This window comes from Sus scrofa, chromosome 11 (genome assembly GCF_000003025.6).
Source record: "Sus scrofa isolate TJ Tabasco breed Duroc chromosome 11, Sscrofa11.1, whole genome shotgun sequence".
NCBI lineage: Eukaryota > Metazoa > Chordata > Mammalia > Artiodactyla > Suidae > Sus > Sus scrofa.
The window spans coordinates 12,253,363-12,279,575 of NC_010453.5; the positions used below are offsets into that span (position 1 = coordinate 12,253,363).

A 26,213-nucleotide genomic window follows, 5' to 3' on the forward strand; every position below is an offset into this window, starting at 1 on the left:
ACTCCAATTAACTGAATAGCTTCTAATCAACCTAAATTTGAATATTTATACAGTTAAAAATATCTTGTTGATGGTGTGACATGAGCACAGGTGATGAGAAGGAGCCACTCATAAGAATAAAAGGAAAACGGCTAAAACTCTCCAGCACAGTCACCTCTGGAAAGCTGCGTTTAAGTCCCTCGAAGATTTTCACCTGTGATCATCTCGACTTGAATCTATGCTAGACTACATTTGGTGGAAATTCTTTCCTATCTGAATGGCTTACTGCACCTTTAAAAAAAAATAAATAAAACCAATTTCATCGTGAGAGACTGGAAAATTCAAAAACTCTAAAGAGAAAGTAAAAGGCATCTGTAATTCCACCACTCAGGGATAAACACTACTACCTACAGCTTGCTGGGGATCTGTTGAGTGTGGACAGTTTTTACCAGGCGATGTCATTGTCACCAAGGCTCTTTAGCCACCCCGCTGGATTTCTGAGGTCAAAAATCTCAGGTAACACGCAGGGCGCTCCTGTCTCTGCCATTTTTTCAACACCGGATTTCCATTTGCAATCTGTGGCGGGCTAAACCCTTAATTAGTAACGGCAGGTGCTGCTGCGCTTGAAGCAAATCCCTCCTTCAGTTTAGTGAGCTGTTATTTACGTCACTCTTATCACCGGGAGCAGTGCTGACAATCACGGCAGCAGCTGCACAGGCTGATGCCCTCACTGGGCGTTGCTGCCTCCAGTTTCCCCAGGAGTCAGGGGCTTTAAGCAGCTCTATCTGGAGAAACTGAGCAAGCTGCTCTTCTGCTGCAAACAAAAGGTTCTGCTGGGGCTTCAGACTCTCGAGGGTGGGACGCCGTAATTATTGACGTACTACTCAATCACGAGACATTTTATTCAGCTGTTCCATTTTGTACAGCTTTGCCTAATCCTACAGCACAAATGACTGTTTTTTCCTTGGAGTTTAAATGAGGGCCACCATTTTGAAATAATTATAAAGCCTTTTAAATAAACTTCGTCCACGTTAGTGGTAGTGATTGGTTCAGACAGCTTGTGAGTGAGGCGATGTAAGTATACATTCTCAGGGGCACCGTCTCACCCTTCCTAGGGAACTACTCAGTAAGGAGAAAGCCAACACCAGCTTGTCTTTCTGGGGTTGATGGGCTTTAGGGTTCCTTCCTAGTGGGCTGCTAACATCTTTTCATTTTTATCTAAAACGGTCACAAAAAGGACTCTGTGCTTCTGTCAACAGGTTGATAAGTCAGCTGTCTCCAAAAGAGGCCAGTGGCCTTTCTGATTCCAAGGCGGGTGGGACGAGGTGTAAAGAGGGCGCACCGGCTTTCCCGCCAAAGGGCGACGGTTTTCGACACGCGTCTGCCCGCTCTGCTGTCAGGGCGGGAAGGGCCGTGCCAGGACCCTGTGGGAAATAAGGTCGCCAGGCCAGTTCGCAAAGTGAAGAAACGAACGCCGAATTGTGCCGACAAGAAAGCGGACGATCAACTTTCCCACATGCAGACTAAAACCAACATTGTCATCCCGCTTTACCAGGCTACCAGCCCGCAAACCGAACCCACGACGTCTCGCTCCGAGGTCGCCCCACCAAGGTTCGGGGGTGGGAAGATGAGCCTGGGTGAGGCGAGCGTCAAGAGCTGGAGGGGCTGACTTGACACAGTCCAGTCCCCTTCCCTGCTGGGCCTGGGCCCCTGGGGTGCCTAGCGCGTCCCCCACCTCGACCCCGGCAGGCGCCCAGCGGGGGCCCCCAGGAGCGCGGCGGGGCGCCCGGGCGGCAGCAGGGCTGGCTCGCGCCCCGCAGTGGCCCCAGGCGGTGCCTGCGCCGAGCAGGTGAGCGCCCGGCCCGCCCCCGCCTCCCGACCGGGTCCCCGCGCCGCCCGCGCCGTTATAAACGCAGCTGCCTCCGTTTCCTCCTCCGCCGCCTCTTACCTGCCCAGGAGTTAGGCCGAGGTTCGGGCAGACAATTGAGGCCGCCATGGCCCGTTGCCCACGTGCGGGTCCCGGGGCAGCCGTGCCGCGGGAGGAGCTCGGCAGCCCACCCGCCGCGTCCGCGGTCCGCCCGGCGCGAATGGCTCCCAGCCCGCAGCGGAGGGGCGCGCACCCCCGGCCCGCCCTTAAAGTGGCCCTGCCGCCTGCTGCTCAGAGGGTCTCTGTAGGACCCGGGCCGGGGGAGGAGAGGGGGACTTCCGGGGGAGGGTACCCGCGGGAAAGAGATGGGCCGCCCACGGTGCCCTGCAGGTCCTTGGGGGAGACCCCGTCATTGGCACGCTGCCCAACCAAAGTTCCAGTCTGTGCGCAGCCCAGATCGCGTCTAGAACTGACACACCGCCTGCAAAGAGGGCTTGTCTAAAAAGTCTTCAGAGTGTCTTTTGGGCATGCTTTCAAGTTTAAATATTAGAAATTAGCTAATTAGCTTTTTTTGCTTTTTGGGTTTTTTTTTTCAAAGACAAACTTGAAAGAATAGGGAAGGCGAGGGCTGTTAAGGTGCTTCCCTTCCGAACTACTAAGAAATTAAAAATTTTATAAGGGTTTCATTTTGTTCTGTGAGTCCATCAATACTGTCCATTTTCTCATGCGAAAAAGTCAGCAGGTGGCTGCTGCTGTGTAACCCACTTTGTTCAGTTTGCTATTATTTCTTTGCCATCTAACGCGTGCCAGGGTCTGTAGGGGATCCTTCCTGCTTTACTACTGTTCTTGATTCCTTCGGTTGCCGAAAGATGTTGGGGCGAGGGGGTGATGGTATCTTATGGTATTTGTCACTTTGGATTTGCCTAGACTCTTGATCTTACTTGAACACATAATAAATACATGCTCTACTTGAACCACCATCTCTGATCTCTGGGCAAGCCTCCTGTTTCCTGAGCAGGTGGCAGCGGGTTGATTTAGATCATGACAGCATGCAAAAATATTACTGGTTGTCTAAGCTTTTCATGGGAAGAAAAGCGAAAATAAATTTCTGGTGTGCTTATTCTGCATTATCTTCAGAAGTAAATGCACACATTTTAACAGATATGAATTTTGGCTCTTTATCGCTTTTCCATCTAATCAGGAGCTGAGTGTCTGGCTAAATGTCTGTGAAGCAGTTAAGTTTTGCTCAACAATATCAGCAGAGGTGAAGTCACAGCCAGGCGCAGGGGTGGGTGTGAATTGAGGCAGTTTAGAGTATTTCCCCTATATGGTAATCAGGTTTGCATTGACCTAAAGGCCTAGATTAGCAAGTCTGATGCGGATAGTGACAAAGACATTGTGGAAACTGACAGACTCATTGCTTTTAAATTTGAGTGGATCATGCCCCTAATTTTATGTGAGAGGAAGTAATTCCTGTGTTAGAGGAAGCAGGAAGATAATAGAGCTCTTCAGTATTGAGCATATAAGATTCCAAGCTCCATAAGAATCAAATTAGGTATCTGAAGAGTTCCCAATCTCCTGAAAGAAAAAGAAAGCTTGCTTTGTAAACGAACAGGCATCTACTATAAACTCTCACTAGGGGTGATTTTTGTCCCCAAGAGACATTTGCCAATGTCTGAAGACATTTTTTTCATCATCACAACTGGCATCTAGAGCGTAGAGGTCAAGGATGCTGCCAAACATCATACAATGCACAGGACAGCCTCCCACGACAGAGAATTAATTATCTGTTCCAAATGTCATTAGTGCTGAGGTTGAGAAGCTCTACTATAAACCTTCTGAATTATAATATAGAATTATTAACCATTTAATTTCTTTATCCACCTTTGACACTCTTAAATCGTGCTCATTTTTTTTTTTAAATTGCAGACAAATGGACAGATGGACTCTTTCTGTGGTTCCCAAGAGTAACAATATGTTGCTTGAGCTTTTGATGGAAAACTGAATACTAAGAATTATAAACTATGGCAAGAATATATTTAAAAAATGGCAAATTTGAATTTAAAAATTCAAACTGCCTCTTAGAAAATAGTTCTCCAGTAATTTAAAATCATTAGCATTCATAGATATGCTTTATATTTTTCCCCAAATTAAATTATAATTATGTATTTTTCACAATACACAAATTACAAATAGGTTGATAAGTAACACAGTACACATGGGCTCTTCAAATGAACTCGGAATCTAAGTTTAAAATGTTTGGAAATTTTCCACCCACCTATTTTAACGGAACTGTCCTATATAAGCTATGTCCAGTATTGCTGGTTACCTGGCTTGTTCTCAGAATCACAGAAATTGATTATTCAATTTCTAATTATCCTTTCCTTCCAAAGCTGTTCATTATTCTTAGCATAATTATTCTTTCCTTTCAAAGCTGCTGAGGCCCGAAGAATGTTATTGTAGTAGGTAGGACTATAACCATGGAAGTTAAAAGCCAGAGAATTAAGAGAGTTCAATCATATTTACTAACAACTTTTTACAATTCCTAATGCACTAAATTACCTTTAAAGTACATATACTTTTAAACGCCGTGATTGCAATGTTTTTGGAATATTAAATCCAAGCGTTTACTATAGCTTGACTCTGCTTAACAAATTATGCTCTCGTGCAGTGTGGCAGTAGGGTCCACAGTATCTCGCCCCTATCTGGCTTTCTAGATTCAGGTTTTATCAAGTCAGCTAGATCAGACTAAATCGAGTCAACAGGATTCCCTGATAGTGTCCTGGATTCTCCCCAGCAGTCCCCGGTGCAGGATCCCCATAACCAGACGGAGGAACCTCCTTCTTGGGACTGTAGTGCTGAGGGGATGAATTGCCTGCAGCCTGGAGAAGTGCAGAGCGACCTTCAAAGGCTAGGATAAAACCGGCCAGCAACTCCCTGTGAGCACAGTTCATTGATTTGGAAACTGCCCTGGATATTTCCTCTGATCCTCCCCAGCTGCCAGCTCACTTATCCCTTGGTCTTCGTTGGTTCTGATTTCAGCCTGAAAACGTTTCCTGTCCTGTCGTCTCTGCATCAAGGAGGATAGGACCCTGCCAACCCCCCTCCCCATTCACATGCCTCCTTTCTGACTCTGGCTCAGTTCTAACATGGCTGTTCAGCTCTGACAACTGCATAATGTGAGGTTCAGCACATTTACTCCTGAACATTCTTATTCATCCCGGCTTGGGGCCTCTCCCACACTACCCTCTGACTTACACTTTCCTTTTGTGGTTAATGTGGAAAGACAACAGGAAAATTCCCAAGGTAGTCTCAATTCCATTTCACATCTCTGCTTCAACAATTAGAATTCACTTTAAGTAGCATGGTAAGGCAGAGACTGTCTTAACTATGCTTCATATCCCAGGTTCCCGCATATAGAGGATGAGCAATAAATATGTTTTCCCCAGTGAGTTAGGAACCACTGCCCTTGGGCAACGATGAAAGTCAAGGAATGGCTCCAACTTCTAATGATGCCCTGCAGCCAAGTACACTAAGATGTGACAGTTTTCTCATCATCCAATACAGCAATTCACTTTCAACAACAGGGTTTAGTTCTACTGAATTACAATGAGGCAGATCTGCCTCATTTTAACCATAAGTCTTTACTCGGAAATGTGGAGCTAAGCCAAAGTGACACTAGAACTGCAGATGAGGGGGGCTGTGTCACTCAAGGGAAGCGAGGCCAGGTGCTGCCACGTTGATCAATTCCGAGGGCATCCTCCCAGGTGACCACAGAGCAGAACCCTTAGAAGCAGCTCCCCTGGAGTCATTGATTCTGGCGCCACTGCCAGAGGAGGTCAGTAGTTACAAAGTCACCCATTCTCCTTAAGCCGCAAGGACTGCCCACTGGAGGTCAGATGAAATTTCTACATCACCATCAAGTCAGACCCTCTTAAAAGAAAGAAGGCTCTTCTCTGTGAAGGCGGAGGATGAGGTGAAGGAGAAAAAACGATGTTCACATTTTCCTTGTAAATACTTAGATATCTATTTACTACCACGATTTAAAAGTCAGCTAGAGAAATTTTTATTTTTTCATTATGAAAAATTTTATACCTATGCAAGAGTATATACATAATAGATGTACATTATGAAGTATATGTGTCTAGGCACCCAGCCTAACAGACACTACCGATTTTTAAAGTATTTTATGGGCCTCTGCCATTCCCAGTCTCTCTCCTTTCTCTTTTAAGATATAAAGGTTACTTATCCTTTTTTTTCTTTCTTTTTTTTTTTTTTTTTTTTTTTTTTTTTTAGGGCTGCACTTGCGGCATATGGAAGTTCCCAGGCTAGGTGTTGAAGCTGAGCTGCATTTGCTGGCTTATGCCACAGTCATAGCAAAGCTGGATCTGAGCCCTGTCTGCGACCCACACCACAGCTCATGGCAACACCAGATCCTTAACTCCCTGCGTGGGTGGCCAGGGATCAAACCTGCATCCTCATGGATACTAGTCAGGTTTGTTACTGCTGAGCCACAATGGGAATTCCTGGAGTTGTTTCTAATAGTCATGATGCAGATGTTGGTAACCTGAGTTAGGTGCTGAATTAACAAAATACTAAAACAAGTGGCATGGTGTTAACATAGTAGGTCTGCAGTGGGAGCAGTGGGAGGCAGGGACACAGGTGTGAAGGTGGAAGCCTGGAGATTCCTATTATGCCATAGCAGACCAAGAGCTCACCAAAGCTGTGGGACAAAGAAAAGATGCCCCCCAAAAAACCCATAATAATAATAATGTCAGCTTAATGTTACTGGCTGCCTTAGACAAGGCAGAAGAAGAAAATGAGCTTGGGATATAATCAGCCAGTTTGCAAGGAAAAAGGAATACGGAGAGTGAGTCTAAGGGAGAATCAAGAAATTTGGGGCATCGGTGGGCATGAAAGGGTTGGAAAGGCCAACTGCTTCTAGGCCCAAAAAGCAAGAGATAAGACCAAGAAGGATACTGAGCAAGAAGAGACCCACTAAGACAGCCTTGTGGCAAAGATCAGATTATGAGTATTAACTTTATACCCTAACCTATTATTGCAGATAGCTGCAAGGTAGCTGCCATTAGGTAGAAACAGATACAGGCCAAAGAAATAAATGACACTCTAAAATTATCATTATTATACATGGAATTGACTACCACTTTGATGGAGTTACATTATCCAAGAAACCATAAACTTGGTCCAAAATGCTATCGATGGTTTGAACTATGAAGCCATCACCTGTGGGAACCCAAGTTTGTTCAAACAGAAAATGAGTTATAAAAGCTGTGCATCCCCAAAGGAGGGCCTAACCTTCAATGCCCACTTCGAATATGAGCAAGAAGACTGAAACGAAAGAAACTCCCAGGGAGTAGAATTAGAAACCGTTGAGAAAAATAAACAAGAACCTTCCCACCAGGAAGCAGAATCAGAGCTTGACCCACCCCATTCCCAGGAAAGAGGGCTTCCACCAGGTCTGCCCAATGGGACTCCATAAACACTGTGGACCAGCGGTGCTGTGCGGTCTTCCTTTTCCGGGTAAGTGATTACGGGGATCCTCCCCTCTCAGACACAGATTGGTACCATGGTTGTTTGGGCCCAGCCTGTATTTGGCTCAGACTATACAGCATTCGCACAAGGCTTTAAAGAGTAGTATCCTAGAAACACACTGATGAAAAATCAAGAGGTTCTGTTTCGTTATATATATAATGAATATATTCTGGTTATGTTCAGCAGACCAGAAAATACACTGAGTTAGAAGCACTTTAAAAATATCAATTGAAATTCTAGATTCTGACTCAATGAGGCAGGCAGGCCAGGGGCCATCACTGTCAACGAACAGCTGAATTTCTCTCTCCGTAGTTTCAAAGAAGGATAGCATTATCTACTGAACACAATATCCAAAGATTTGTAAGCCTTACTAAAAATATTATTTGATACTATAGAGTGAGCATAGGCTGCTTCAACAAATAAAACACAAATGTCAGTAATTTAACACACACCCACTCATAAAAAACTTACTTTTCACATACACCACAATCAAATGAGGGCTAGCAAGGGAAGAGAAATGGGTCTGCTATATATGCAATGATTCAGATACCTAAGTTCCTTCCATCTTGTGGCTCTTCTCTCCCCTGGGGCACTGGCAATTACTTCTAGACCCTCCACTCATCAACTGAGACTGAAAAAGAGGAGACCCAAGAAGGATCACCTGGGAGATGTTTATGGGCCAGTCACAGAAATGCCATACATCATGTCTGCCTGTATTGTATTGACCTGAGGTCAGGCACAGGCCCACACCTAGCTGCATGGTGTTTCACAAATAAACCTCTAAACGCCATAGCATACATCCCACACACTACTAACCAGTGTTTCACACATAGATACCACCCAACAAAGTAGTGTGTGCACCATGCACTGTTAAAATATATCACACATGGAAACTGTAGCCTAGGTTTGCATCTCATAAAAAAAAGAGTCTGGTAGGCATAAAGAAGTCTGCCACAGTCCATCAAATTTGTTCACCAAATATCCTTTTGCTCCTTTCTTGCCAAAATATACTTACCAGCCCCACCAAGGAAAACAAGACAAAGCTGTGTCCATTCATTTTGTTCATGCAAATCTGAGCAATTAAGTTGAGAAAAATATATTTGGGTCATATAAAGAAAATGTTACAGACTCAAAGTAAAATCAATTTTTATATTGAATTTAAAAACATTTTGTTTGCTGTTTTGATGCTTTAAATTTAAATGGATGGACCCTTTGCTCTTGGCCTTCATAGAGTATCAGGGTGAGATATACCCTCTTGCCTGAAGAAACAGAAAATTGGACAAAAATATACAAAACACTTGTTTGCAGACATTGAGAAACATGCACCGTGAGAATGTGATCCATAAGAGAAATAAAGTGAGCCCTGCTCTTTCTCACATTTCTGTCTTGAGGTACATTCCAGGCCTCAGGGCAGGGAGGGGACCCCAGGAAAGCAAAGTAGTTTTAAACAGTGGAGGAGACAGAGACAGAGTTCAGGGAGACAAAAGATGTCGCAGGGCAGAGGAAGAAGTATACGAATCTCAACTCCACGTGGGGGCCTCTGGAGTCTTGGATGGACACTAAGATGCCTAAGTTCAGAGAGAAAGCCTACACGGTGGGGCAGGGTGCTCACACAGGGCTAAGAGGCATCTGAGCTCCAACCAGCGAGAGGTGGGTATCCAGTTGATCACAAAACATGTAACGAAGACCCCAACAGCTATGCCTTAGTAACAGGGCTAAACTCCCTCTAGACCTACCCTAACAAAGGCCCGAAAAGACTGAACTGTGAGTAACTTAACTGCCTATAAGAACAAAGCCCAGTGAAAATCTGTAACCAACAACATAAAATCACCAATGTCTAGTATTGAATAAAAAATTAATAAACAAAAAGCAGGAAATGAGACCCCAACCAGGAAAAAATAAACCAATCACTAGAAACAGACCAAGAAATTACAGATAAAGGAATTAGCAAAAAAGCATGTTAAAATAGCTACCATAATATATATCCAATAATTTAAAGGAAAACATAAAAGAAATAGATATAAAAAGAATCAAAAGGAACAGATAAATGCATCTGTATAACTGATTTACTTTGCTGTTCACCTGAAACTAACACCATTTCCTAAGTCAACTATACTCCAATAAAATTTATTTTTTTAAAAAAAGTAAAGGACCGAGTGGAATGACATCAAGTGGTCTACCTCAGGTTGCAATTAAAGTCTTGAAAAGAGAGAAAGGGATAGAAAAGGAACTTGAAAAAAAATGACCAACATTTTTCCAAACTTGATGAAAATTTAAAATCCAGACATCCAAGAAGTGCATGACGAGGATAAACACAAAATCACACTAGGGCTCATTATTTGTTTAAAATGTTATAAACAATTCCTGAAAACTAGTAATAGAAAATCTTAAAACCAGCCACTTATAAAAGCCACATTATGTACAAAGAAACAAAGAAAACTGCACACTTCTCATCAGAAACTGGATGCCATGAGACACAGGAATGGGATCTTTAATGTACTGAAAAACTAAAAGTGACAACCTAGCATGTTACCTCCTGTTCCAGAAGGATTCTTCCTCTCCCTCTCCTCTGAAGCCTGGAATCATCATTTGGGCCCACTCTTCTTCCCAGTGGAGCTGGCCATTAAACTGAATACGCCAGAGAAAATATGTGTCAAAAATGAAGGTGAAATAAAGACTTCCAGACAAACAAAAGTACAGGAAATTCATTGCCAGCATACTTGCACTTCGAATGATTTTAAGGCAGTTCTTCAAGTGGAAAGAAAATAGTGCCAGATGAAAACTTGGATCCACTTAAAGGACGAAAGAATGTCAGAAATGACAAACATGTGAGTATAAATTAAAATGGATAGACTCCAAAAGGCAAGTTATTGTGGTTTATTAGAATAGTGGGGTCAAAGTTAATCAAAAAAGCGAAAGCAGTAGTACCTCACATTGGATTAGACTTAAGAGTTTACAAGCATTTTCACACAGATCAGTTGATTATGTCCTTACAAAATCCAGACGATAGGTATTTCACTGGATGGATGTGTAGTGAAGAATTAACCTTACCAAAGAGAGGTCTGCCTGACTTTTGCTCTTGGCTGCTGGGAGGTGATCTCCGGGTCCTTAAAACAGTTTGCCTGATACGAGCGTCTTTATTTGCCTGGTGGTTTTGACCACCAGGTAGTCTAACAATGCGATTTTTTTTTTTTTTTTTTTTTTTTTTTAATAATCACACCCTTGGCACATGGAAGTTCCTGGGCCAGGAACTGAATCTAAGCTGCAGCCACAACCTACACCACCGCTGTGGCCAGGACGGATCCTTTAACTCACTGCACTGGACCGGGGATCAAACCCATGCCTCCATAGCAGCCAGAGGTGCTGCAACTGGATTCTTAATCCCACTATCCCACAGCAGGAACTCCCAACAATGTGATTTATGATAGGGGTTTTTGGTCATGTGATATCAGCTCTGTCATGTGGAGACTAAGCATCAGCCTTGTAGGGAGTGTGTGATGGGGAGTTATGTGAACCCCAATAAAAACTCTGAACACCTAGGATCAAGCGAGTTTCCCTAGTTAACAACACGCCATGCATGTTGTCACATATCATGGCTGGAAGAGCTATAACTGGCCAAGACCTAATGAGACGGGGACGATTGGAAGATCCGTGTTCGGAGCCCTCCTGGAGTCTGCCCTATGCGTGTCTCCTCTCAGCTGATTTTAAACTCTCTCTTTTCTGTGTAATAAACAGTAACTACAAGAGTAACAGCTTAAAGAGTTCTATGAACACTTCTAGATTACTGAATGTGTAGGTGGTTATGGCAACCCCCTGAATTTGCAGTTGGTGACCGAAATGAGGCAGTCTTCTGTGTACTACTATCTCCTTTAACTTCGCAGGTGGCTGTAGACACATTAGCAGTCCTTCTCCATACCCACCTTTCAGGCAGCCCTGCCAGCCTTCAGCAACTACTGTTAATCTGCTTTCTGTCTATATGGATTTGCTTATGCTGGACATTTCATATAAATGGAATTATACAGTATGTGATCACTCGTGAACGGCTTGTGTCACTCAGGATAATGTTTTCAAGGTCCATCCATGTTGTAGCCTATGTCAGTACTTTATCTCTTTTTACTGTTGAGTAATATTCCGTTGTTTGTATATACTACAATTTGTTTATCCATTCATCAGTTGATGGATATCTGGGTTGGTTCCACATTTTAGCTATTATGAATAATAGTGCTGTAAACATTTGTGTACATATTTTTATGCGCACCTAGGAGTGGAATTGCTAGGTCACATGGTAACTCGACGTTTAACCTTTTGAGCAATGGACAGACTATTTTCCGAGTGGTGGTGCTGGGGGAAGGGCAGGGGGTTGGGTTCTTTTGTTTCATTTTTGGGTTTTGGGTGTGCCCATGACCTGTGGAAGTTCCTGGGCCTGGGATCAAAACTGAGGCACAGCAGTGACAACAGTGAATCCTTAACTACTAGGCCACCAGGGAACTCCCGTGTGGTACTGTGTTACACCCCACCAGCAGTGTAGGAGGGTTCTAATTTCTCCACATCTGCATTATTTTTTATTTTTAAATTTTTTTTTTTGTCTTTTTGCCATTTCTTGAGCCACTCCCATGGCATATGGATTTTCCCAGGCTAGGAGTCTAATTGGAGCTGCAGCCACCAGCCTATGCCAGAGCCACAGCAACATGGGATCCGAGCTGCGTCTGTGACCTACACCACAGCTCACGGCAACGCTGGATCCTTAACCCACTGAGCAAGGCCAGGGATCGAACCTGCAACCTCATGGTTCCTAGTCGGATGCGCTAACCACTGAGCCACGATGGAAACACCCACATCTGCATTATTACTCATTAATATCTGTCTTTTTTTTTTTTTTTTGCTTTTTAGGGCCGCACCTGTGGCATATGGAGGTTGACAGGCTAGGGGTCCAATTGGAGCTACAGGTGCCAGCCTACATACACCACAACCACAGCAACGCTGGATCTGAGCCACGTCTGCAACCTACACCACAGCTCATGGCAATACTGGATCCTTAACCCACTGAGTGAGGCCAGGGATAGAACCCACAACCTCATGGTTCCTAGTCAGATTCGCTTCCACTGAGGCAGGATGGGAACGCCAATATCTGTCTTTTTTGATTATAGCAACATGTTTTTATAAATGGTACTTTTTATATTTTATAATATATTTGGACATTAAAAAATTTAAATATATTAAATATTCACTGATTTTCTGCTTTATGAATTCTGAACTCTTCAAAACAATCCAAATCCAAATACTGATATTAATACATATTTAAATATTAAACAAAGACCCCAAACTATCACTTTAGCACTAGCTATTTCAATACATAACTGCAACTTCTTATAAAACTTTCCATGAAAAATTGCCTTCAGAGCTTAGAATTTGATACAACTTTTTCTCTACTTGTATATTCCCTCTACAAAAAAAAAAAAAAAAAAAAAGGCTGTATAACTCATTCCTTGTGCTGATTACTAGAAAGCTTAAAGGTGGAGCTTTTCTTAGTTGGGAATCTTGCAAAACTTTAACTTTTATTTTTTATTTTTATTTATTTGCTTTTGAGGGCCACACCTACGGCATATGGAGGTTCCCAGGTTAGGGGTCCAATCGGAGCTAAAGCTGCCGGCCTACACCATAGCCACAGCAAGGCAGGATCCCAGCCATGTCTGCAACCTACACCACAGCTCATGGCAATGCCAGATCCTTAACCCACTGAACAAAGCCAGGGATCGAACCCACAACCTCGTTTTCTAGTTGGATTCATTTCTGCTGTGCCATGAGGGGAACTCCTTTACTTTTATTTTTATCTTTTATCTTCTTGGTATTGTTTTTATAGCTCTATATTTAGTAAAAGATAATACAACCCTCTTTAAAGGGAAATAGGGTATAAAGAAGTAAACAACTAAATAAGTAGTATCTAGTAATTATTTAATAACATGAGTCATGACACCTCATATCTATAATTAACTTAAACAGGGAAAAAGAATTCCAAACAGTTCCCATTTGGAATAATTTATAGGAAGTTACTTTATATTTCTCTGCATTACTTTTTAAAGATGTCACATTAAAATTTAAAATCACACTAAAAATCATTTGTCTATGTGAAATGTATGAATTCTTAAAAAAAGAAAGTGAATATCTGGAGTTCCCATTGTGGCTTATACTGGGTTAAGAACCCGATTAGTATCCACGAGAATGTGGGTCTGCTCCCTGGGCTCACTCAGTGGGTTAAGGATCCAGTGTTGACACAAGCTGCAGTGTAGGTCGTGGATGCAACTTGATCTGGCATTGCTGTGGTGTCGGCCAGCAGCTGCAGCTCCAATTCGACCTCTAGCGAGGGAACGTCTATATGCCGCAAAGGGGACCCTAAAGAGAATTTAAAAAGAAAAAGAAAGAAAGAAAAAGAAAGTAAATATCCCTAAGTACCTACAGAAATGCATTTGACATTCACTACTGATCATTCTGAATAGAATTTAGGTTTTAGTGCCAGATATAAGGTGAGAACACCATAAGCCGGAAACTATACTTACCTCTGAGTGATTTCTATAAAATTAAAGTCCAATAATTTCACTTATTAAGTTGGGATAATAAATCACATGCATCTTCCAAACCTAGCTGACAATTATAAAACAATCTAAACATAAAGAGGAGGACTCGATAAAAATGTTTATGCCTTAAAAGAACATGTCTCTTACCCTCCTTCTAGCTCCACTCTTGACTTGTGAACCCTTGGCAAAGTTTGGTCCAAAGAATTAGGCCATAACTACAAATTAATAAACATCATAAAATGACTAACATTACCAAGTGCTGAGTGGCAGGACCTTGTAGTTGAATAAGTATTGGATTTCTAGAATGGTAAGAAGTCTTAGAAATTGTGTGGTTTGCCTCAGTCATTTTACAGATGTGGGAAATGAAGATGAGGTGAAAGAACTTGCCCCAAGTCTCTTAAGTTGAAAGCAGTGTGAGAACTACACCCAAGCTGATTCCTGATTGAAGGCTGTTTCCACAACACCGTGATAGTTCAAAAGAGCTTAAAATGCATCTGATTTGCAGCTTTGTTTAAACTTTGTGTTTTAAAAAGCCGAACATGACATATCCTAAAATAGCAGTGAGTTCCAATGCACTCTAGCACTGTTACTATCAGAGCAGATAATGGGTATATTATTAAAAGCAAGTGTAATGAAGTGTAAAAATATCTGGGATATTTTTTAAATTGTAAGCGTGCTTTTAAAATCACTTTCATACAGACAAAGGAACAAACTTCTAGAAGAGCTAAAGAGAGGTTTGATAGCTCTATCTTATCTATTTCATTCCCTGGAAAGTGTGTGGAACATTAACGTCACAAGTTAAATATCACAGATGAAAAAGCGGAAGAAATAGTAAGCAATCCTCTTCTAGAATCACAGGTTGCGTCTTGGAAGATGGTTTGATCTTGAAAGCTTTTTTACTGGTCCTCTCATGGCATTCATTGTCTTCTGATTAAGTGAATTACATCTTCCTCTGAAATAAAATAAGTTTCAGTCATGATTGTTCTGTCACTATCGTGTACAACAAAAGCATTGTGTGTTATGTGGGAAGAGCTGTTTATTTCACCTAGTTCCCCCAGCCCTCAGTCCTTCACAAGGAATCTCTTTATGTAATTTTTTTTGCTTACCATATAATGTTATACCACATCATCTCCTCAAGCTAGAGAGGCAGCTAGCTCAAGGACAGATATTCCAAAGGCCTGGAAGCAGCCTGTGAGGTGGTCTAATGTAGAAAGTTTTGTCCAAAGAGCAATGAGATGGGCCATTCTGATATTGCCTGTGGAAATGTGAATTAAAGCTAAGAAAATACATGGAGAGAGGCCATGAGGACAAGAGCAGGGACAAGATGGAAAGAAGGATCAAGTTAAAAATTACAGTAAAATTGAAACTATGATATACCAAAATCTGTGATAGAAAAGTGGTATAGAAAGTGAAGATGGCAGTTGGTAATGAGAAGAAAATGAAGTGGAGAATAAACCAGTGGTCCATTATTCTACAAACGACAGCAGCAACATTTTTATAGTGCATCGTCTATGTCAGGGACTACTCTAAATTTTATTTATTTACTAATATCGACTTCATAAAATACCTATCATGTGGATAAATCATTAGCTCTGTTAGAAGAAAAGAAACAAGGTGATAAAGTTAAAGTATATCTGGAATTGAATACAGGAAGTATGAGTTCAAAGTCTGTGCCTTTAATGACCACTTTACATGGCAAACCACTAAAGCGGTGATGTGTGAACATCTGCTGAGGTCTTTAAAGCTTCCCTGAGTTCTAATTCTAATATCTGTCAGTCCAGTTCCATTGGAATTCCTGTTCTTGCATTACCATGGGATATTCTTTCCCTCATTGACTTATAAATCTTTATAAAACCAACTTCCCCATGTGCTCACTTGATATAGTAAGAGCCAGCTTCAATTCTTTGCAAGAAGCTTTAAAAAATATTTTACTCAGGGAGTGATGTCAGCAAAAATGACAGAAGAGGGGCTCCAACAATTATTTCCTCCATAAAAGCAATGAGAAAATTGGCAAAAATGGTCAGAAGCAACTTTTTCAAAAATATAGAAATTAACCAAAGGCTTGCAGCAATCCTGAAAATTTAATCACACACACACACACACACACACACACACACACACACACACACACACACAGCTGAAACTCAGCAAGAACAATGAGCTCTGCAGCCTTTTAACTTGCCCTACCCTGCTTTCCCCAGCTCTGTGGTATTCCTGTGAAGAAACTGGACAAATTAGTCCTGAGGTTCATAGGGAAAATAAAAGAACTGTGAAAAACCAAAACAATCTTGTAAAAAAGAAGAATAAAGTTGAAGGACTCTCACACTTACTGATTTCAAAACTTTCTGAAGAGCTATAGTCACCAAGACAGCATGGTACTGGTATAAGGACCGACTTATAGATCAAAGGAATAGAAGTGAGAGTCTAGAAATAAGCTCATATGTTTACAGTTAATTTTTAAAAGGGTGCCAAGGTAATTCAACTGAGGAAGAACAGTCTCTTCAGCAAATGGCGCTAGGACAACTGAATAAACACGTGCAAAAGACTGAAACTGGACACTTATACCATATACAAAAATTAACTTACAATGGATCAAAAAGGAACTAAAATTATAAAACTCTTAGAAGGAAGCATGTGTAAATCCTTGTGTTCTTGGATTAGTCAATGATTACTTAGATCTGATACCCAAATTACAAGTAACTGAGGAGAAAAAAAATTCTAGGAAGCCAAGATCTACTGGAGTTCATCAAAATCAAACTTTTATGCTTCAAAGAATATAATCAAGAAAGAAAAAATGGGAGAAATATTTGCAAATCATATATCTGATAAGGTCTGGTAACCAGAATATATAAACACAACAAAAATTAGACAAACAAAATAGTTAAAAATGGGCAAAGGACTTGAATAGATATTTCGCTGAAAATGATATACAAATGGCCAGCAAATACATGAAAAGAAGCTCAACATCATTAGTCCTTAGGGAAGTGCAAATCAAAACTACAATGAGATACCACTTCACATCCACTAGGATGGATAAAAAACACCCGAACAATAACATTGACAAGTATGTGGAGAAACTGGAACCCTCACACATTCCTACTGGGAATATAAAATGGTACAGCCACTTAGGTAAAAAGTTTAGCAGTTCCTTAAAAAGATAAACAGTTACCAATCGACCAACAATTCCATTCCCTACCATGTACCCAATAGAACTGAAAACACACATGCACAAAAACTTGTGCACGAATGTTCATGGCAGCATTATTCATAGTAGTCAAAACATGCAAATGACTCAAAGGTCCATCAACTGATAAATGGATAAATGAAATGTGGTATATCCAAAACTGAAATTTTTATTCAGCCCCTCAAAAAAAGAATAAAGTACTAATACACACCCCCTACAAGGATGAGCCTTGAAAACATTACGCTGAGTGACAAAGTCAGACACATAAGACCACATATCATTTGCTTCCATTTATATGAAATAACAAGAATAGATAAATCCACAGAGACAGAAGGTAGATTAGTGATTGCCAGGGGCTGGGGGGAGAGAGGGATGGAGAGTTACTGCTGATGGGTGCAGGGCTTTTACTTTTTGGTGCAATAAAAATGTTCTGGAACTATATAGTAGTAATTGCACAGCCTTGTGAATACACTAAAAATCAACAAGTTGCACACTTCAAAAGGGTAAATTTTTAATGTGAATTATATATCATTATTATAATTTAAAAATGTACTTTTGGAATAAACTATTTCCTATGTTAAGTTTTTAAAATTCAAATCATGTTTTAGTATAAATTTCATCTTCTAGTATAATATGGAATTAACCATAAAAATTCAATTATATCATATTTAATAGTTCCTAAATGTGAACTATTGCTATAAGATCCAACTTACCAATCATCAAAGTGAAATGCATCACTCTAAGAACACGTTTAATCTCCTAGACATCTTTTAGAGTAATGCTTTTCGAGATGAAGAAGGCAACTCAACTCAGTGGACTGATTCAGTGAATTACATCAGTATAAAAACGAAGCAGAACAGGAAACACCAGCACGCATACGCACAGTAAGGGTAAATACTGCTTCATAATTCAGTTGTACTTTAATATGTATGTGGGTATACTGGGCCACAACAGGGTCTAACTTATGGTCAGCAAAGTTTAGAAACCATTTTACAGTCCTAAGTATTGCAAGATTATGTCACATATCACTGCTGTGGATGTGCCACTTGCTGTTTCTAATTATTGTCATGTGTCCTACTCTCTTCCTAAAAATCACCTTTATTACTTTGCTGATTCCTTATAGTCAACAAAGTACCATACACTGAAGAAGAGGCGCTAACAATTATTGATTTTTCAACAATCTTTAATTCTCCTACTAACCATTCAGTTTGGGTTTCATCATCATTTTTATAGGTAAGCCTGAAAAAGTTACTTATATGAAGTCATGTTCAATAATAAGTGGCAGAAGCAAAATAGATTCAAGTTTATCTGCTTCTAAGGCAGTGTCAATTTCCATTTACCACCTTTGTTCTTAACTATTTTTTTAAAAAAATACTGTACTGTGTTTACAGTGTTATTTTGACTTGAGAATTTCCTTAGTCTACCTAATACGTATACATCTTTTGAACTTCTCCTTTAATAAAGTTATTAAAATGAGTACAAAGTATATATATTCTCCTAGAAAATACTAAAAAGTGCTAATAGAAATCATCTGACCAGGGCCCAGACCCTCGGATGTAAGGGCCTGGTCACTTCATCAGAGGAAAAGCGATGAACCAACCACACGTGGTTCACTGCTGAACCGGCTTGGCCTGTGTGACGGCAGCTGCACTGTGGTCCTCCTCCCTCTGCCCCAGCTGCTGCCTTCCCTTCCCTCTAGCGGCACTGAGTCCGAGTGCTCATGGGTAAACTGCCTGCGTGCTCTTTTCCACCTCAGGGGCTCCTCTTGAGAGCTCCGACCTATGTCTGTGTTCAAGGAAAAACCAAACTGCCCTCGGAGACCTACAGTCTAATAATATTTATGTGTATGTGTGTTAATATAGGATTAGAATAAAGAAGCTTTTTTTATTTCAAAATATTTCTCCCTCCAGTATTTAAATAAATCTTAACAAGAGAGGTGAAGAAATGTGAACTAGAAGATAAATATACAAATCAAAAATAAATATTTAGGATGATCACAAAAAGAGTTTAACACAGCAGGGCTGAGACTGCTACCTTAGAAAGAGCTGCTTATAAGACTGGAAACTTAGTGGTAAATGGCTTCCTACACTGACATAAAACTTTCCTTAAAGAAGAAGAATGTAGGGTCTGGGGGTAGGGAATTGGAGGAAGGTGGTCAAAGGTATCAATTTCTAGTTATAGCTAAGTAAGTACTAGGGATCCAATGCACACCATGAGGACCACGCTTAACGCTGCTGTAGATACACAGGAGAGTTACTAAAGAGGGTAAATCCCAGCGTTCTCTACTGGCCTAATGGGTTAAGGATCTGGCATTGTCATGACTGGGGCTCAGGTCACTGCTGTGGCTTGGGTTCAATCCCCGGCCTGGGAACTTCTGCATGCTGTGGGCAGTCAAAAAAAATAAAAAAGAGGAAATACTAAGAATTCTCATTACAAGGAGAACATTTTTTTTCTCATTTCTTTCTATTATATCTAACTAAGATGACGGATGTTAGCTGAATTGATCATGGAAATCATTTCATAGTATAAACAAATCAAACCATCATGCTGTGTGCCTTACCTGTCTATCAATTATTTATCAATTAAACTGGAAAAAACCTTTGAGTACTAAGCATCTAATGAGGGTCCCTAGAATAGAAAAGTTCACACATTGTCACAAATCATCGCTGGAGGAACTAAGTATTGTCCTATGCGACTCCACTGGGGGACATTTAGAAGCTTGTACCGGGTTTCCTCCGAACTTCAACTTTTTTTTTTTTTTTCCCACTGTACAGCAAGGGGGTCAGGTTATCCTTACATGTATACATTACAATTACAGTTTTTCCCCCACCCTTTCTTCTGTTGCAACATGAGTATCTAGACATAGTTCTCAATGCTATTCAGCAGGATCTCCTTATAAATCTATTCTAGGTTGTGTCTGATAAGCCCAAGCTCCCGATCCCTCCCACTCCCTCCCCCTCCCATCAGGCAACCACAAGTCTCTTCTCCAAGTCCATGATTTTCTTTTCTGAGGAGATGTTCATTTGTGCTGGATATTAGATTCCAGTTATAAGTGATATCATATGGTATTTGTCTTTGTCTTTCTGGCTCATTTCACTCAGGATGAGATTCTCTAGTTCCATCCATGTTGCTGCAAATGGCATGATGTCATCCTTTTTTATGGCTGAGTAGTATTCCATTGTGTATATATACCACATCTTCTGAATCCAATCATCTGTCGATGGACATTTGGATTGTTTCCATGTCCTAGCTATTGTGAATAGTGCTGCAATGAACATGCAGGTACATGTGTCTCTTTTGAGTAGAGCTTTGTCCGGATAGATGCCCAAGAGTGGGATTTCAGGGTCATATGGAACGAACTTCATCTTATACACCTTTTCCTTGAAGATTTTGCTGCGCATCCTTCTGCTGTAATAAATCTTAGCTGCGTGCACAAATAGATCTGCATCCTGTGAGTTGTTCTGGCGAATCACTGAACATGGGAGTCATCTCGAGGCCCTTCCAACAGAGTTGCAGAGGGAAGGCCTTCTCCAGAATTTACTTTCATGTTTTCACTACATTTTATTTCCACTGATTAAAAAAATACAAAGATAATGAATTATCTTTGTAATGAATTATATTTTAAAGTATTTGACTACTCAAGGAAGAATATGTTTTTATCCATCTAGCCAAATATTGAAGAAAATGTCCCAGGAATTTTCAGAAGAAACCTGCTATATTGCATGCACCCTGAGTGCCTGTATTTGAAAAGGATTCTGATTCATAGCTAAGTTATACCTTCATTTACAACTTTTATACTGTTATGTATGAATATATCCCCTACGTGAAATAAAGTTATAAAAGACAAGGATTAGAGATGGCTACAACATTGTAAATCAACTATCCAAAAAAGAAAAAAAGACAAAGATTGCCTGAATAATTCTTTTATACTTAATGGAGGATCAAGAAAAATCATGTGTAGATATAGCTTCCGAGACTCATAAAATATTCCTCTGGGTTGGTTTTTTTTTTCCATTTTTTTTTATTACTCAAATGAATTTATCGCATCCGTAGTTGTATAATGATCATAACAATCTGACTTCACAGGATTTCCATCCCACAGCCCAGGCACATCCCCCCACCCCCCAAACTGTCTCCTCCGGAGACCAGAAGTTTTTCAATGTCTGTGAGTAAGCATCTGTTCTGCAAAGAAGTTCCGTCTGTCCTTTTTTCAGATTCCACATGTCAGTGAAAGCACTGGATTGTAAATTGGTGCAACCACTGTGGAAAGCAGTATGGAGGTTCCTCAGAAAACTAAACAGAGAACTACCATTTGATCCAGCAATCCCACTCCTGGGCATCTACCCAGAGAAAACCACAACTCACAAAGACACACGTACTCCAGTGTTCACTGCAGCACTATTTGCAATAGCCAAGACATGGAAACAACCTAAATGTCCATGGACAGAGGAGTGGATCAAGAAGAGGTGGTACATATACACAATGGAATATTACTCAGCCATTAAAAAGAACACAATACCAGCATTTTTTGCAACATGGATGGACCTAGAAACTATCATGCTAAGTGAAGTCAGCCATACAATGAGACTCCTCTGGGTTTTTTTGTTTTGTTTTGTTTTGTGTTTGGCCACCCTGAGGATATGGAGTTCCAGGCCAGAGATCAGATCTGAGCCACAGTTGTGACCTCAGGGATGGAACCTGCATCCCAGCGCTGCAGAGGTGCCATGGTTTCTGTTGTGCCACAGCAGGAACTCCTATTCCTGTTCTTTATTCATCCTAAATGTTTTTTGTTGTTGTTTTTGTTTACACAGGAAAACATGATTTAAACTGCACTGTCATCTATGTTTATTTCAGTGTCCATATTTCCTCATTAAAAAGGTCAAGACTGATATATTGCTTGCATTTATATTGTTGTTAATGATGGAGTTTTAAGCTTTCCTTGGAAACAATAGTATTTTAGCATTAAAAAATAAGATCTTACCATGTTTGAGGAAGAAATATATTCCTGGGACCTAAAGAATGTATTTAAATAATGAATGGAGAGTACAAACTTCTTTAAGTTCTCTTACCATCTGCTATTTTATATTATTGCTATAAAATCTAGAAGTTCAACTTCCAAAATTAGGGGACACCTGTTTTGTCAGTACCAGTCACATGTGCATATAATTAATTAGAAAGGAAAGCTATAGTTAGGCTTACGTTTTCACTAGATTCTCTTTCATCCTAGGCAGTTAATCCATCTGTTGCCTTTTAGAAACTTGGTTTGAGCCAGAGACCTGAAATACAAAAAGTTGAGCATTTACCCTCTTATTTCATGACTGACTTCAGAGATAAGAAATAAGTTAACTTTCAGAGATAAGTTACTTCCCAATTAACTCTTTCCTAACCAGACCCTTCTGTAGCATATATAAGAGAAGCTGAAGAATAATGTGAAATGCCGGACTTCTCCAGTATTAACAGGTTTCTAAAGATGCTGGAAACCCCTCTATCTCAATCCCACAGTCCATGGTGATTTTTTTTCTTCTTTTTAGGGCCGTGCCTATGGCATATGGAGGTTCCCAGGCTAGGGGTCAAATCGGAGCTGCAGCTCTGGGCCTACGCCACAGCCACAGCCACAGCAACGTGGGATCCAAGCCATGTCTGTAACCTATACCACGGCTCATGGCAACGCTGGATCCTTAACCCACTGAGCAAGGCCGGGGGTCAAATCCACATCCTCATGGATAATGGTTAGGTTCTTAACCTGCTGAGCAATGATGGGAACTCCAGTCCATGTGCTTTTTAACATAAATATAGAAGAAATTACGAAAATCATATCATTCATGTGATACAGACGATTAAAAGTTTTTATAGATACTAAATATTAATAATATATAAACTCTGCCATTAAGGTAGACAAAACAATAGAAGCTGTAGCTGTCTTGAAATGAAGAGACAAGATCATATTTTCATTTATGTCTATTTTAAAATTTCTCCAAGATACAAAAGTGGACACTTCTGTGGGTGGTGTGAATACAGTCTGCAATACAGGAAAAACTGAAGCTGATGTTCTTAGTGATGGCGACTGCAGCCAGGAGAAAATGAGACCATTTGTTAAGAGTAGCTAGAGAAGTAAGAGAGTTGCTGATATAAACTTTGAAAAGCAACTTTTAAGGGATAGGAGAATCGCTAAAGATAGAGCCTCCATTTAAATAATTGGAAGGAGTTCCCGTTGTGGCGCAGTGGTTAACGAATCCAACCAAGAACCATGAGGTTGCAGGTTCGATCCCTGGCCTTGCTCAGCGGGTTAAGGATCTGGCGTTGCTGTGAGCTGTGGTGTAGGCCGGAGATGAGGCTCGGATCCCGAGTTGCTGTGGCTGTGGTACAGGCTGGCGGCTACAGCTCTGATTGGACCCCTAGCCTGGGAACCTCCATATGCCAAGGGAGCGGCCCAAGAAAAGACAAAAATAAATAAATAAATGGAAAACCTAGAAAAATATATGGTCATATGTGTTGAGGGGGTTAGTCTTAAAAAGTGAGCATAGTTAGCAGTATGAAATGCCTCAGAGATGCCTATTACCAGGAGGCTTGAATTTGGTTTATTGTAGTCATTATATTTGGTTTATTGAGAAACAAATTGTGGCCGAGCCCAGTGCAGGGGCAGAAGGCAGCCGAAAGAGGTCCCGGAGTAAACAGCAAAGGCAGTGAGTGTATTCACTCCTTCAGGAAGTTTGGCTGAGGAAAAGAAAACTAAGGTAGCAGTTTTATGAAGATGCAGCATAACAGGCCAAATAAAGGTGGTTTTTGTAGAAGAGATGAGCATGTCACAGACACAGGACACGGCACAGCCAGTGGAAGACAGGTAGGAATTACAAAATAAGTCTTAGATGCAACAGACAGACTTGGGAAGAAGTATGGGATCCTTTTTCTTCAAGGCAGGAGGAGGAACAGGAAAGGTGGATAAAGATGTGACTACATCTGAAGGTAAAGGGATGACAGTTGGACTTCACACCTGATGAATTCTTTGCTTTGTGAAGCAGTATGTTAGAGCATTTCCTGAAAGTGGCAACTGTGGGCATGTTGGATCAGCAGACGGAATCCACTCATTTATTCACTCAGGAAACGTTACTGAGCATCTTCTGTGTGCCACGGCCAGATCAGGCCCTGGAGTACAAAGCTAAGTCACGGTTCTTACAAGCTACTGGGGAAACAGCAAAATAAATAGACTGTATAATGTGCTGCCTCGGCAGAGGCTTACATAGGTGCTTTGCAAGCATACAGAAGACACGACTAATTCAGGCTGTAGTGGGAGCCACACAGAAGGGTAGTCAGTTAAGAACCAGAGAAAGGACATTGTAGGTAGAGGGAACAGCACAGGCATAAAAGTATAAAGCAGAGGAGTTCCTGCTGTGGCGCAATAGGTTAAGGATCTGGCATGGCTGCATAGGTCACAACTGTGGCTAGGATTTGATCCCTGGCCCAGAAAATTCCATAGGCCACGGGTGCCGGCAGTTGTGGGGAGTATAGAGCAGATGAAACCACTGAGCAGCTTTGCTGAAATCCTTTGGAACGCAAAGTCGCTGAAGATGCTACACTGGGAACACCACCATATCTATATTTCAGAATGATGACTCCGAAAGCAGAGAAGAAAAATAAGTATGGTGGGGACAAGACTTTAAGAGCTGTGCTGCTGGGATTCTCTCTCAAGTCTAGATTTAAACCTGGGGAGTTCTATCTTTAAAGAAGCATTAATAAAATAGAGTTGTCCAAAAAGGCAACAGAAATAGCCGAATAGTCTGGCACCTATGTCATAAGAAATGGCTAATACAACTTAATATTTTAGCTTAAGGAAAAAAAAATTATGAGAAGATCGAGAGCTGTTTTCAAGTCTTTGGAAAGCTGTTACATAGGAAAAGTATAGACTTTCTCTTCAGAGGATGGAATTAAAACCAATGGGTTTTAAGGAATTTTCAAGGAAAAAGAAGGAGCAGAGGTTTCAAGGAAGAAAAATAAGGAGTTGACACATGAATAAGACTAACTATTAGAATTGCCTTACAATCAGAATGGCAAGCCATGAGGTCCCACTGTACATACAGCACAGCGGACTATATCCACCCTCTTAGGCGAGAACACGACGGAAGACAGGATGAGGAAAAGAATGTATATGTATACGTACATAATGTGTGTGTGTGAGAGAGAGAAGAGAGAGACTGGGCCTCTATGCTGTACAGTAGAAACTGGCACAACACTGTAAATCAACTATAATAAAAATAGAATTAAAAAACTTATTTGTAAATCCAAACTAAAAAAATGTCCCAGGCAAGAGAGAAGATACATGCAAATTAACTGATGTTTTTGGATCTCTCCAAAAGAGTGTTTTGCTCTTGCCTGTATCCTTTGAATTATTAGTAGAAAAAACAAAATTTAAAAGAAAAATAAGAAGGGAATGGCCTCAGGTTCCTTGTCTGTAAAGCAAAGCATTATATTCAACAATTCTCAGATCCATTGCTAGAATTCTGTTTGTAGGAATAGAAGTTAGGTTTACCATATGTTGCAACAAGCTCCAGTCAGTCTTTTTGCCTGACTTTTTAAAGCTTTTCTAAATGTTTTATTAAAGTAGAGTTGATTTACAATATTGTGCTTTTAATTTAAAAAAATTTTAATTACAGTATTCTGCCTGACTCTTAACTGAAGTATAGCTGATATACAATATTCTATAAGTTACAGGCATACAACAGAGTGACTGATGATTTTTAAAGGTTACATTTCATTTATAGTTATTATAAAATATTGGCTATAATGCCTGTAGAATCTTAAAAAGCAATGTCCGTACTACTCATACACTGTAAATCAGAAGAATCCTGAGATGTGGAAACTCAGTTTAAGTCTAAACAGTGAAGCCAGCAGAAATATAAAGAGCAGACTCAGCAAATAGCTCTGGTTATCTATGAAAGAATCAATTATTTATGTATTCAGCAGGGAAAGAACAGCAAATCGTTAACCGACCTTTCCAGTCACCACAGTATCCACGTGGTCAGAACCATCTTTAACTACAACGATTAACAATTTACTCTAGAGT

The 26,213-nt window shown here is 40.7% G+C and overlaps 1 protein-coding gene across 1 annotated transcript in view; it reads right to left on the reverse strand.

Moving 5' to 3' along the window:
* Positions 1-26,213, reverse strand: part of LOC100624094 (spermatogenesis- and oogenesis-specific basic helix-loop-helix-containing protein 2) — a 106,626-nt gene that overhangs the window by 50,263 nt on the left and 30,150 nt on the right. Inside the window, 4 exon segments of the mRNA XM_021065387.1 lie at positions 1,928-2,133; positions 2,203-2,327; positions 14,828-14,923; positions 22,355-22,431. Coding sequence (XP_020921046.1) covers positions 1,928-2,133; positions 2,203-2,327; positions 14,828-14,923; positions 22,355-22,431 — 504 coding nt within the window.